The sequence below is a fragment of the Symphalangus syndactylus genome, chromosome 17 (genome assembly GCF_028878055.3).
Source record: "Symphalangus syndactylus isolate Jambi chromosome 17, NHGRI_mSymSyn1-v2.1_pri, whole genome shotgun sequence".
NCBI lineage: Eukaryota > Metazoa > Chordata > Mammalia > Primates > Hylobatidae > Symphalangus > Symphalangus syndactylus.
This window is the reverse complement of record NC_072439.2, coordinates 22197242-22211968: the sequence shown is the minus strand read 5'-3', so window position 1 is coordinate 22211968 and position 14727 is coordinate 22197242. Positions and strand designations below refer to the sequence as shown.

At 47.9% G+C, this 14727-nt stretch overlaps 1 protein-coding gene across 1 annotated transcript in view; it reads right to left on the bottom strand.

Annotated features, from left to right (window-relative positions):
* Positions 1-13572, bottom strand: part of FCGBP (Fc gamma binding protein) — a 90697-nt gene extending 77125 nt beyond the window's left edge. Inside the window, exons 1-4 of the mRNA XM_055249854.2 lie at positions 13128-13572; positions 12713-12769; positions 4926-6173; positions 2210-2559 (exon numbers count right to left, since the gene is read on the bottom strand). Of these exons, the coding sequence (XP_055105829.1) occupies positions 2210-2559; positions 4926-6173; positions 12713-12767 (1653 nt within the window). The 5' untranslated portion in view covers positions 12768-12769; positions 13128-13572. The remainder of the gene's footprint in view (positions 1-2209; positions 2560-4925; positions 6174-12712; positions 12770-13127) is intronic.
* Between the last annotated feature and the right edge of the window lie 1155 nt (positions 13573-14727).

Below are 14727 nucleotides of genomic sequence, written 5' to 3'. Positions count from 1 at the left end.
TAGCCCAGTATAGTGGCATGAGACTGTAGTCCCAGCTACTTGGAAGGCCAAGGCTGGAGGATTGCTTGAGCCCAGGAGTTTGAGGTTGAAGTGAGCTATAATCACACCACTGCACTTCAGCCTGGGCAACAGGGCAAGACCTTGTCTCAAAAAAAAAAAAAAAAGTCAAAAAAATATTCATTGCAGTATTGTTTGTAATAGTGAACAATGTGTCCATCCACAGGGGACTGGTTGAATGAACTATGGTGTTCATATCCATATAAAGAATTGTGCAGATGTTAAAAAAAAAATAGAGGCTCCCTCTGCATTGATAGAGAAACTGTTCCAGAATGTACTGCTAAGTGCAAAAAGCACAAAGTAGAGAACACAACATATATATATATACATATATATGTATATATGTGTGTGTATATATGTATATATGTACAAAAGTATATACTCTCTCTCTCTCTCTCTCTCTATATATATATATATATATATTTTTTTTTTTTTTTTGAGACAGAGTCTCACTCTGTCACCCAGGCTGGAGTGCAGTGGCGCAATCTTGGCTCACTACAACCTCCGCCTCCTAGATTCATGGGATTCTCCTGCCTTAGCCTCCCGAGTAGCTGGAATTACAGGCATGCACCACCACGCCCAGCTAATTTTTGTACTCTTACTAGAGATGGGGTTTCGCCATGTTGGCCAGGCTGGTCTCTAACTCCTGACCTCAAGTGATCCACCCACCTAGGCCTCCCAAAGTGCTGGGATTATAGGCATGAGCCACTGCGCCCGGTCCTGAAGTTATTGAACAGGCAAAACTAATCTATGCTGGAAGAAAAAAAAATCAGAACTGTGATCATTTCCAGGAGTAGGTTGGGGACTGTTTGGTAAGGCACATGAGGGAATTTTCCCAGGTAAAAAAAAATTCTGTATCTTAATGGGCAATTTGGTTACACATTTGCCAAAGGTGAATTATACAGTTAAGATTTATGATTTTTGTTATATATAAATTTCACCTCCAAAATCAGCCAAAAGAAGTGTGAAAATATTGTATTCTAGTTAATGACATGGTGAAGTCTTCTGGGTGATATGTACTCATGTTTGGAACTTTGAAGTGCATAAAAAATAAGAGAGATTGTGGAATGGACAGAGGGATGAACCGATGGATCAGTGTGTGATCAATCAAGAAGAGTACAGTGTTTAGAATCTTGATGATTGGCACCTGTAATCTCAGCACTTTGGGAGGCTGAGGCAGGCTGATCAGTTGAGGCCAGGAGTTCCAGACCAGCCTGGCCAACATAGTGAAACCCCTCTCTACAAAAATACAAAAATCAGCCAGACATGGTGGCACATGCCTGTCATCCCAGCTACTCGGGAGGCTGAGGCAGGAGAATCACTTGAACCTGATCCTGCGGCTGCACACTCCATCCTGGGTGACAGAGTGAGACTCTGTCTCAAAAAAAAAAAAAAAAAAAAAAAAGAAAGAAAGAAAAAAGAAAGAAAAATCTAGGCGATTGGCATATGAGCATTCACTGTATAAGAATTTCAACTTTGGACATTTTAACTTTTTCATAACAACATGATGAGAAAAAAGGAAGTAATTGCTCTAGACTGCTGTTATTCGTATGAACTGAGTAGAAATGCATTTACCAGAGTCAGGACAGCTGAGGGATTAAGAACAGGGACTCCAGAGCCAGCATGCCTGTGCCCTTAGCTCCACCTCTTACTAGCTCTGAGCCCTGGGGAAGTCACTACCCTATCTCAACCTCAGTTTCCCAATCTGAACATGTTCATAATAATAATGCCTCCTGCACAGAGTTTGTGAGCATTAAATCCATTAAGATAAGAAAAGTGCTAAGAAACATATCTGGTGCATAGCAGGTGCTCATTAAATTTAGTTATTTGGTCAACGTAAATCCCCCATTGCTGGATAACTTTTTGTTTGTTTGTTTTTGTTTTATGCTATTATAAACCATGTTGGCATTCGCCCCCCCACCCCCCACCCCCAGTCTCTGTCTCTGAATATCCTTTAAATTTCTAGACGTGGGATGGCTGGAGGGCAGGGTTCTAAGGTCCTGCTACTGAGATTTTCAAATCTGCCTCCCCACCCTCCAACCCCATGGCCCACTTCTCTGCACCCCGGTTTGAGTTCGGCCATTGGGCTTTGCCTCCGCCTTCGGACCCGCAGCTCATGGATGTTAACGCCCCGAAGCCTCCAGGTACTCACCAGGACGAAGCCAACTTCCCCGCGGGTCAGCGACACGGAGTGGCTGTAGGCGCGCACAGTGACGAGACCCACGTAGGAGACGCGGCGGCTGCCCCGGTGCTCGTTCTTGGCCTCCACGCTGAAGGCGGGCAGGGTTTCATCCTCGCTGCACAGCTCCGCCATCGTGTACGAACAGGTGCCCATCATGTCGTAGCGACGGCCGTCGAAGGTGGTGTAATGGGGGTCGCCCTGGGCGCGGCAGACCGCGGTGGACTCCGCCACACACTCGGCCTTCCCGCCTACCACCTGGCAGCGCTGCCCGGCTGCGCACTGCACGCCTTCGCAGGAGGGCTCCACTGGGGACAGTACAGCTGGGGAGGGAAGGGAACGGTGAAAAGAGAGAATCAGAAGTGTCCACGGGTTTGTAATCCCGGCACTTTGGGAGGCCGAGGCGGGCAGATCACTTGAGGTCAGGAGTTCGAGACCAGCCTGCCCAACATAGTGAAACCCTGTCTCCATTAAAAATACAAAAATTAGCAGAGCGTGGTGGCACATGCCTGTAATCCCAGCTACTCGGGAGGCTGAGGCAGGAGAATCGCTTGAACCCAGGAGGGGAAGGTTGCAGTGAGCTGAGATGGCACCACTGCACTCCAGCCTGCATGACAAAGCGAGACTCTGTTTCACAATAAAAGGAAGAAGAAAGAAGAAAAGAAAAAGAAGAAGAAAGAAGAAGAGGAAGAGGAAGAAGAAGAGAAGAAGAAGAAGAAGAAGAAGAAGAGGAAGAAGAAGAAAAAGAAAAAGAAAAAGAAAAAGAAGAGTTCGAGAAGGAGGAAGAAGAGGAGGGAGGGGGGAGGAGGAGGAGTGGGGAAGAAGAAGGAAGAAGGAAGAAACTGCCTCAGGCCTCAGAGGGAGGCATCCTGGAGCCCACCTTGCCTGGGAAGCTTGAGCAATTCGCTCACAACTGCCCATTTTTGCCCATTTTTGCCCATTTTAAAGGTGGAGAAACCAAGGTCTGGAACCCCACAGGGAGAGAGTTGCTCAGGCCTCTCTGAAAGCCCCAGGTTTTCTGATTCTCCAGTTTAACACAGGGCAGCCTAGAAGAAGGGAAGATAGTAAATAAGAAAAGGCAGAAACAGTCATTAAAATGTTAATTTGTGTTTTTCTTTTCCCTTTTTCCCCTCTTCCCTACCTTCCCTCCAGGGTCAAAAAGAGCTAAGGGATTTTTTTTAAAGACAGAAAATGGAAGACAAGCTTTAGCAAGATGAAAAGGACTACGGACTCAGGCCGCCTAGGTAGGAATCCTGGCTCAACCAACTGGCTCTGAGACACTGGGCAAGTGGTCTTAAACTCCCTCTGCCTCAGTTTCCTCATTTGTAACATGGGGGGTGATAATAATACCTCCTTCGTAGGGATCTTGGTGAGGGGTGTTAGGATTAAATAAGCTAAAACTCGAGAAAGCTTTAGAACTGAACCTAGGTGTTAAATGGAGTGTTACCCATTATAATTAATCACCCACTGATCCCTCATTCTATTTCTCAAGCCCAAAGTGGCTCCTTAAAGTTGGGTGGCTTCCATGCCTTGGAGGGTAAGGGACCAGGAACGCCACAGTCTTAGCGTGGCAGGGACTACATGGGAAGAAACAGCCTTTCCTCCGTCTGCCTCCCAGTCCTCAAAAGTTTTTGCAGCTGGGTGTGGTGGCTCTGGCCTGTAATTCCAGCCCTTTGAGAGGCTGAGGCAGGAGGATCGCTTGAGCCCAGGAGTTTGAGACCAGCCTGGGCAACATGGCAAGACCCTATCTCTACAAAATATAAATTAAAAATTAGCTGGGTGTGGTGGTGCGTGCCTATAGTCTCAGCTACTTGGGAGGCTGAGGGAGGATTGCTTTAGTCCAAGAGTTCGAGGCTACAGTGAGCTGTGATCACACCACTGCACTCCAGCCCGAGTGACAGAGTGACACCCTGTCTCTAAGACAAAAAAAGTTTTGAGGGAGAAGCAGTTATCCCCATTTTACAGATGTGGAAACTGAAGCCCAGAGAGATGAAGTCACTTATCCAAAATCACACAGTAGAGCTGGGATTTGAACCCTGGGACCCTGCACTACACTGACAGCGTCTCATGGGCTGAGCCTGAGGTCACACAAACTGCCAGGTCGTATACATTAACTGTGTCAAAAACACGTTAAACACCTAGAAAGATTGCAAGATACTCCCCCTCCCCAACACGTAGTCATCTTATTATCATACATTTAGACCTCCTAAGTTTGGGTATCAACATTCCTACATGAGGTGTGGAGAGTGGCTTAGCAACTGGTGTGGCTATGTCAGTTGCTAAAATATCAAAATATTTCCAAACTGGTTGGTAAGAAGCTGCTGACCTGACTGTCCCCCGCAACCCCAAAGATCCCTCCTTCTCAGCACCCTGGCTCTCCCCTAGGGCCCTTTCCAGAACAAACCAACAGACAGGGGCTGATGCCAGCATGATGGGGGCTTCAGGACCCTGTCACAGTGCTCTGGCTGCTGTCTCTTCTGACTGGTAGTGCCCCAGCTCTCCCTGGTTGCTAAATATTTAGCATATTGTTTCTGGGAGGATGGGAGGGGCTGAGAAGACTTGAGGAAGGATGTCGCAGAGAAGGTAAGTGAGGGGAGGACAACTAGGATCCCGAAAGCCGCAGAGGAGTAGGTGGGTAGAAAAGCGGTCACCAGGTGGACAGGACCAGGGGACATTTTCCATTACTCACTCCGGCCGCAATCAGCTGCTGTTGCGTAGCCTATAGCCTTGGTCAGCCCGAAGGTGAGCAGCCCGAAGTTGGTGGTGGCCTCGGCCGTGTGGATCGTGTCAGCTGTGCCGAGCTCCACTTCAGCATACGAGAACTCACTGCCTGGCACAGCCTCCCAGGTGAGCTTGGCCCCCACTGCCTGCCCATCTATGGTCAGCCCGCTGATAGCCTTTGTCTGTGCCACCGCCAGGGCCACGCCCTCAGAGCCTGGTACACTCTTGACCACATAGGCAGGGCAGTAGGCTGCCACATCTGGGATCAGGACCAGGTAGGGGTCATAAGTCACTTCATTCCTTATGGCACCTGTGCCAAATAGCACGACCTGGATGCCCACATTTGCAGACAGGTAGAGTGGCCGGGATGGCCGGACCTCAAACTCTACCACATCACCTGCCTGGAGCCCACGGGAGCCAGTGATACCCCCATGGTTGTAGGTCAGCTTTGTGGCCTGGCTGGCCACAACGAAGGCCAAATCATAGCGAGCCTGGGAGGCCAGCGTGGGTACTACATAGTGGGTGCCCCAGGCAGATGTGGGTAGCAGCTGCTCGACCACGTGGTTGCAGGTCGTATGTTTCTGGGCACAGCTGTGGCCGGAGAGCACAGCCACGGGGCTACTAGCTGTAACCTTTGACCCCGAGAGATCCATTGAGCTCTGTAGCTGGGCCACATTGTAGGGCTGTAGAGTCACTCTTAGGACACTGCCTGCTGGATAGAAGTTGCCGTTGAATGTCACTGACCCCTTCAGCGTGACACTGACCGAGGCACCTGAGGCACCAGCCACCACGGCAAACTCCTTGACATTCCTGGCTGAGGTGCCGGGGGGTGTGAGCACAAAGTACTCGGTGCCTAGGGCCTGGATGGGCCGCAGCAGTGTCAGCTCCGCTGTGTCGGGCTTGGCATTTAGTGCCTGCACAGAGATGGCATGGTCAGAATGGATCACCACCGCATGCTGGAAGATCTTGCTGCCTATCATCTCAGCCTTGGCACTGATGTTGACCATGACCGATTCCCCGGGCCTCACTGTGACGTTCTTTGAGGTGTTGTCTGCCTGGCTGAGGATGGAGACTGAAGCGGGGCTCTCTGACAGACTGGAGATAAAGAGGCAGGGGTAGGCCTTGCTGTAGGCCAGCTGATAGTTCTGCAGGAAGGCTGTGAGGAATTCCTCCCTGCCGGTGTTCTTGAGGTCCACTGAAGCCTCCTGGGTCAGTCCTGTTTGGGAAAATACAGTTGTGGGTCCACTTATCCAATCCTCCCCACTTTTGCTCTACACCCAGAAACATGTTGAAGTATTAACTTGGGCTTTTCCCCACCGCCCTTCTCTTTGCTTTTTTCTGATTCATGCAGCTTTCGTCTACAAGCCTTCCTGGATTTTGTTTTTCAAAAATCTAAACACCTTAGACAGGGCTCTCAAACTCAAATGCTGATGGGGCCAGGCAAGAAATATAAATGTGTGAAACAGTCCTGGAGGGGGCGACTGTGGAACTGAAGCATTCCTACACCATCTAAAGTGGGTTGTTGCTTATGGAAATCAATCAGTGTGATACATCTTATCAACAGAATAAAGGACCAAAACTATATGATCACTTCAATTGATGTCAGAAAAGCATTTGATAAAATTTAACATGCTTTCATGGTAAAAACTCTCAAGAAAGTAGATACGGAAGGAACACACCCCAACATGATGAAAGCCATGTACAACAGACCCACAGCTGGTATCATACTGAATGGGGAAAAACTGAAAGCCTTTGCTCTAAGATCTAGAACACAGCAAGGATGTCCACTTTCACCACTATTCTTCAACATATTATTATTAGCCCTAGCTAAACCACTTAGACAATAGAAAAAAATAAAGGGCATCCAAAATGGAAAAAGAGAGGTCAAATTATCTTTGTTTGCAGATGATAAAATCTTATATTTAGAAAAACCTAAAGACAGCTGGGCTTGGTAGCTCACGCCTATAACCCCAGCACTTTAGGAGGCCAAGGTGGGTGGATCACCTGAGGTCAGGAGTTCAAGACCAGCCTGGCCAACATGGTGAAACCCAATCTCTACTAAAAAAAAAAATACAAAAATTAGCTGGGTGTAGTTGCACACACCTGTGGTCCCAGCTACTCGGGAGGCTGGGGCAAGAGAACTGCTTGAACCCAGGAGGTGGAGGTTGCAGTGAGCCAAGATCATGCCACCGCACTCCAGCCTGGATGACAGAGCAAGACTCTGTCTCAAAAAAAAACAACTTTGGCTGGGTGCAGTGGCTCAAGCCTGTAATCCCAGCACTTTGGGAGGCCGAGGTGGGCAGATCAAGAGGTCAAGAGATTGAGACCATCCTGGCCAACATGGTGAAACCTGTCCCTATTAAAAACACACACAAAAAAAATTAGCCTTGCATGGTGGCAGACACCTGTAATCCCAGCTACTCGGGAGGTTGAAGCAGGAGAATTGCTTGAACCTGGGAGGTGGAGAAGGTAGGGAGCCAAGATGGCACCATTGCACTCCAGCCTGGGCAACAAGAGCAAAACTCCATCTCAAAAAAAAAAAAAAAAAAGAAAACCTAAAGACTCCTAAAGACTTCATCAAGAAGCTATTAGAACTGATAAACAAATTCACTAAACTTGCAGGATACAAAATCAGCATACAAAAATCAGTAGCATTTCTATATGCTAACAGCAAACAATCTGAAAAAAAAGGAAAGTAATCCCATTTACAATAGCCACAAATAAAATAAAACACCTAGGAATAAACCAAATAAATGAAAGATCTCTACAATGAAAACTATAAAGCAGTAATGAAACAAATGGAAGAGGACACACACCAAAAAAAAAATGGAAAGATATTCCATGTTCATGGATTGGAAGACACAATATTGTTAAAATGTCCATACTAGCCAAAGCAATCTACCGATTCAATGCAATCTCTATAAAAATACCAGTGACATTCTTCACAGAAATAGAAGACTAATCCCAAAATTTATGTGGAAACACAAAATACCCAGAATAGCCAACGCCATCCTGAGCATAAAGAACAAAACTGGAGGAATCACATTACCTGACTTCACATTATACTGCAAAACTACAGTAACCAAAACAGTGTGGTACTCGCATAAAAACAAACACATGGACCAGTGGAACAGAATATAGAACCCAGAAACAAAGCCACCTGCAGTGAATTCATTTTTGACAAAGATCCCAAGAACATACACTGCATTTACTGAAGATAAATGGTGCTGGGAAAACTGGATATCCATGTGCAGAAGAGTGAAACTAGACCCCTATCTCTCACCATATACAAAAATCAAATCAGAATGGATTAAAAACTTAAATCTAAGACCTCAGACTATGAAACTACTATAAGAAGACATTTAGGAAACTCTCCAGTTCATTGGTCTGGGCAAAAATTTATTAAGTAATACATCAAAGGCACAGGCAACCAAAGAAAAATGGACAAATGGGATCACATCAACCTAAAAAGCTTCTGCTCAGCAAAGGAAACTGAAAGGGGCTGGGCGGAGACCAAACTACACCGGTCGCCGTCAAGAGATCTTTATTGGAGGTATCCAGAGGCACCACGCAAGGAAAAGGAAGAGAAGAGAGAGAGGGCTGCTGGTGTGCTGGGTTTTATATCCCTTGGGCCTACGTGGATTGGGCTAGGGGCGGGCCCAAGGGAAGGCGGGAGATGCTTCTTTCTGATTGGCCCTTCTTTGGCGGGTTCAGACAGTGCCCGGTCAAGGAGGGGAGAAGAACCTGGAACCGGCCCCATCTTAAGGTATGGCGCCATTTTAAGGTACCCCATGTTACCTAACAGAAACAATCCACAAAGTGAAGACACAACTGACAGAATGGGAGAAAATATTTACAACCCATCTAGCTAAAGCAATTAGACAAGAGAAAGAAATAAAGGTATCCAGATTGGAAAAAAAAAAAAAAAAAAAGAAGTCAAATTATCCTTGTTTGCAGATGATATAATCTTATATTTAAAAAAAAAGCCCAAAGACTCCATCAAAAAGCTATTAGAACTGATAAACAAATTCACTAAATTTGCAGGATACAAAATCAACATACAAAAATCAGTAGCATTTCTAGATGGTACTGACAAGGGATTAATAACTAGAATAAAAAAGGAGCTCAAACAACTCAATAGGAAAAAAATCAAATAATCTGATCTGTGTGTGTTTGTGTGTGTGTGTGTGTGTGTGTTTGAGATAGAGTCTTGCTCTGTCACCCAGGCTGGACTGCAGTGGCACGATCTCACCTCACTGCAACCTCTGCCTCCTGGGTTCAAGTGATTCTCTTGCCTCAGCCTTCCAAGTAGCTGGGATTACAGGCATGTGCCACCATGCCTGGCTAATTTTTGTATTTTTAATAGAGACAGGGTTTCACCATGCTGGCCAGGTTGGTCTCGAACTCCTGACCTCAAGTGATCTGCCTGCCTCGGCCTCCCAAAGTGCTGAGATTAGAGGCATGAGCCACCACGCCCAGATTAATCTTATTTTAAAGTGGGCAAAAGATCTGAATAGACATTTCTCAAAGAAGACATACACATGGCCAGCAGGTATATAAAAAAATGCTCAACATCACTAATCATCAGAAAAATGCAAATTAAAACCACAATGAGATATCATCTCACTCGAGTTAAAATGGCTTTCATCCTAAAGAAAGGCAATAATGAATGTTGGTGAGCATGTGGAGAAAAGGGAACCCTTTTACGCTGTTGGTAGGACTGTAAATCAGTACAATCACTATCGATAATAGTATGAAGGTTTCTCAGAAAACTAAAACTAGAACTACTGTATGATCCAGCAATTCCTTTCCTTCCAAGACAGGAAGTCAGTATATGCAAGAGACATCTGCTCTCCCATGTTTATTGCAGCACTATTCCTAATAGCCAAGATACGGAATCACCCTAAGTGTCCATCAACAGATGAGTGGATAAAGGAAATTTGGTATGTACAAATAATGGAGAATTATCCACCATAAAAAAAGAATGAGATCACCCGGCACAGTGGCTCACACCTATAATCCCAGCACTTTGGGAGGCCAAGGCAGGTGGATCACTTGAGGTCAGGAGTTCGAGAGCAGCCTGGCCAACATGGTGAAACCCCGTCTCTACTAAAAATACAAAAATTAGCCAGGAGTGGTGGCATGTACCTGTAATCCCAGCTACTCGGGAGGCTGAGGCATGAGAATCGCTTGAACCTGGGAGGCGGAGGTTGCAGTGAGCCAAGATCGCGTCACTGTACTCCAGCCTGGGCAACAGAGTGAGACTCGGTCACAAAAAAAAGGAATGAGATCCTGTCATTCGCAACAACATGGATGGAACTGGAGGACATGATGTTAAGTGAAATAAGCCAGTACAGAAAGACAAATTTCACATGTTCTCACTCGTATATGGGAGTTTAAAATTTTTAACTGATGAACTCATAGAATTAGAGAGTAAAATGATGGTTATGATGATTACCAGAGGCTGGAAAAGATAGTGGGGACGGGGGGATAAGTAGATATGGTTAATGGGTACAAAAATACAGTTAAACAGTTAGATAAAATGGATAAAATCTAGTATTTTGTAGCAGAACAGGATGACTATTGTTGACAATAATTTATGGCATATTTTAAAATAACTGACAGTGGAATTGGAATGTTCCTAACACAAAGAAATGACAAATGCTTGAAGTGAGGGATGCACTAGTTACCCTGATTTTATCATTACACACTGTATGCCTGTATCAAAATATCACAGGTACCCCATAAATGCAGACAACTGCTATGTACCCATAAAAACAAAAAAATTTAAAAATATATAAACTAGTAAAAAAAAATAAAGTGGATTGTTGGTACTAGCTTTCACCTGTTATAATGAAAGAATGTGAGCTTTTTTAAATTGTAAGACCTTCCTGTTTTTCTTTTCTTTTTTTTCTTTTGAGACGGAGTCTCGCTCTGTCACCCAGGCTGGAGTGCAGTGGCGCGATCTCGGCTCACCACAACCTCCGCCTCTCAGGTTCGAGTGATTCTACTGCCTCAGCCTCCCGAGTAGCTGGGACTACAGGTGTGTACCACCACACACAGCTAACTTTTGTATTTTTTCTTTTTTTCTTTTGAGATGGAGTCTCACTCTGTCACCCAGGCTAGAGTGCAGTGGCGCGATCTTGGGTCACTGCAACCTCCGCCTCCCGGTTTCCATGCCCAGCTAATTTCTGTATTTTTAGTAGAGACAGGGTTTCACCATGTTGGCCAGGCTGGTCTCAAATTCCTGACCTCAGGTGATCCACCTGCCTCGGTCTCCCAAAGTGCTGGGATTACAGGCGTGAGCCACCACACCCGGCCGTTCTTTCTGCTTTTAAAGAGAAACTGGCTATCTGAATTTTCATGTGAAATCTCCAACCCACGATTGTTTTAAGCACTTTGGGGCTCAAGGTGGATATACTCTGCTGCCAGTGTATGATTTCCATCTTTTTACAAACTGGAGTGCAGTGGCTTAAACACAACACACTGCAGCCTCAACCTCCTGGGCTCAAGGCATCCTCCTGTCTCAGCTTCTGGTATAGCTGGGACCACAGGCACGCACTATGTGCCTGGCTTATTTTTTTATTTTTTTCTAGAGGCAGGGTCTCACTTTGTTGCCCAAGCTGGTCTTGAACTCCTGGGCTCAAGTGATCCTCCTGCATCAGCCTCCCGAAGTGCTGGGATTACAGACGTGACCCACTGCACCCAGCTGGTTTTTGTCTTAATAGGACTTGTGGGGGCCAGGCGCGGTGGCTCTCGCCTGTAATCCCAGCACTTTGGGAGGTCAACGAGGGTGGATCACTTGAGGTCAGGAGTTCGTAAGCAGACTGACTGACATGGTGAAATTCCATCTCTACTAAAAATACAAAATTAGCCAGACATGGTGGCATGGGGCACCTGTAATCCCAGCTACTAGGGAGGCTGAGGCAGGAGAATCGCTTGAACCCGGGAGGTGGAGGTTGCAATTAGCTGAGATTGCACCATTGCACTCCAGTCCAGGCAACAAGAGTGAAACTCCATCTCAAATAATAATAATAATAATAATAATGGGGCTTGGGGGTTTGTGAAAAGGAGATAAAGAGAAGAAGAGGATTATGGAAGGGTGGATGAATTGTCTCCTAGAAACAGATGGCAGTGGGGGCTTCTGACCACCCCCAACTAGGAAGAGCGTCCCTGGAGCTGAGGAAAGAGAGAGAGGTCTAAGGAATCTTGAAGAGAGTGTGGGGGCTATGGAATGACCACCTTCCATATAAAGGGGGCCTTGAAGGATATCCCAGGGGGCCAGGGGATCAGGGACAATGGACATTTCAAAAGTAACCTAGATGGATGCTGACTGGTGATGAGAGAGCCCTCATATCCCATCCTCACCCCAGTACTTTGGCTTTATCTAAAATTTTAGTTCTGGACACATCCCTGGGAGAACTGGGGACAACACCCTCCAAGAATGACTTTCGTGAAATTTTCCATCAACTCAGCCGAATGAGGCTCAGAGTCAAAACCTTAGTTGAGTTGCAGAAAATCAAGAAAGTTCTTGCACACTTGAGTTTGGGGACTAAGGTTTTTACCTGTGCTCCCATCCAGAAAAGGGTGAGAATTGGTGAATTCTACCACATCCCTCTGCAGAGCCTAAGGGCCTCTCTCCTGTCTCAGCTAGCCTGGGGTGACATGTGGAGGAGGCACACATGGAAGGCGTGGACCCAGGCAGAGTTCCCCAGATTGGAACAAGGACATGGAGAGGGTCTTGATCTGACTTACCCCACAGGAGGGTTGCTCCAGCCCAGAGTATCCACCAGCTCCACAGGGCACCCATGGCTGCAGTAGGAAAAGAGAAAGGATCATAGAAGGCTGATCCACCGCCTCTGCTGGAGACTGTCCTGGGCAGAAGGGCCCACTCTCATGACAAGGGCCACCTGGGACCATGAAGGCTGAGGTGGGGAAAGAAGTCAGGCAGATTGGGCCAGGGGGTATAGATCCAAGGACCAGTGTGTGTGTATAGGGGAGGCTGGCTGTCCAGTCAGTCTGGAGGTGGGGTGGGGAGGGCAGAAGCCAGGGACGGGGTGGAGAGTTGGCTGTCTTGTGGGTCTAGGGGTAGGATGAGAAGGCCTACAGCCAGGGGCAAGAGTAGGGGACCTGCCGTCCCACTTCCAAAGGGGACCCCAGCCCTTCTCACCTGCAGGTCCCTGGAGCTGCAGGGCCAGCCCTGTGGCACGGCTATATAGTGGAGTTTCTGGGCCCCTCAGACCACACCCTGGGCCACGTGCCAGGCAGATGATGCCAACTTCCTGGAGGAGGCTGCGGTCCTCAGGGCCAGATGAAACGGGAAACTGTGAAGGTCTGGGAAGGAGGGACGGTGATTCTGGATGCCAGGGTTCCAAGAAGGGAGTGAGGACAGCTGGTGGCCACTCTCTGGAAGCCTTCTGGAAAGTTTGGTCCTGGAAAGGTGGGGTCCCTGAGGGAGACAGCTGGGGAGCAGGCAGCTGAGTGCCTGGATCCCCAGGTGGAGGTGGGGTGGAGTGGGGGTGTGGGCAGCAAGGGCGGGAGGTGGCATGTGGTCATATTTGCTGGTTTAGTGGCTAGATTCCTTCCTTTGGCTCCTGCCAGGAACAACAATGAGGGACCCATATCCGGGTCCTGGTTCCTCCTCAGTCCCCACAGGCTGGGGAGTCCCTAGTCACCCACATCCTGCTTCCAGACACCACTAGAGGCAGGTGTCTGGGATGGGCAGGAGTCTGAGGCTATGGAGTGGGACACAAGACCTCCACCGCAGCCCAGCGGGGCCTCTGCGGTTTCTCATCTGCAAAACGGGAACACCAAAACCAGCCTCTCTGGGCATCTTTACGTCCCAGAGATGTAAAGAAATTCTCAACGACTGTAGAGCTGGGGGTAGCCTCTTCTGGTGTGGGCGCAGGCCAGGATGCAGGTGGGCATTCGGACTGAGGCGGTGTGTGAAGAAGGGACAATGGGCTCTGTTTCCTGGTTCCACACAGACACCCGGATTCTACTTCTGATCCCAGACACCTGCCCCTCAGCGGTGCTGGAAACAGGATATAGGTGGCCAGGGACTCCCCAGCCTGTGGGGACTGAGGAAGAGCCAGGACCTGTTGGTTCTGGAGTTTTTTTGTGTGTGTAGGGAGGGTTTGCTCTTAGCAAGGGCTAGCTGAACAGGTTTAGGGGACTCTGTGCCTCTCCATCACCCCAGAATTTGCCTGAGATGGGAGGTAGAGGTCTAGGTTGCACACAAGGAGCAGAAGAATGAGCTGAAAGTTGGGCTTTCTCAGCTGGAGTCAGCTCCTCTGAGGGGCTGGCCTGACCCACGCCCTGCCTGCCTTCTCCCTGACCTGGGATCTCATTGTTTGCTGGGGGCGTCTCCCCTGGGACCAGCAGCTGCAAAGCCTGGGTGCCCTCTTGGACCAACACCCTAGCAGCTGCTTCGCTGGGGCTCCTCCCCTCTTATCACAGGAGCCTGGGCCTCTGGGAGGCCAAAGTGGATGCGGGGGCTTCTCTCTCCCTGGAGCTCTGACCAATCCCCACGCCCACCCAAGGCACATTCCCAGAGGGAAAGATAAAGGCTCAGAGTTGACTGGACATAAAGTCAACCAGGAAAATGAAGTGAGTAAATAGGAGACTGGCTAAAAGCCAGAGATAACAAGAAACAAGCAGGGGCAGGAGACCCACAGGAAGTGGAAGCTTTGGGAAAAGGATGCCTGGGTCCCTGGGGGGTCGAAAAGTTGGTGGAAGGGGCTGCTGGGTCCCTGAGAGAGATAAGGACT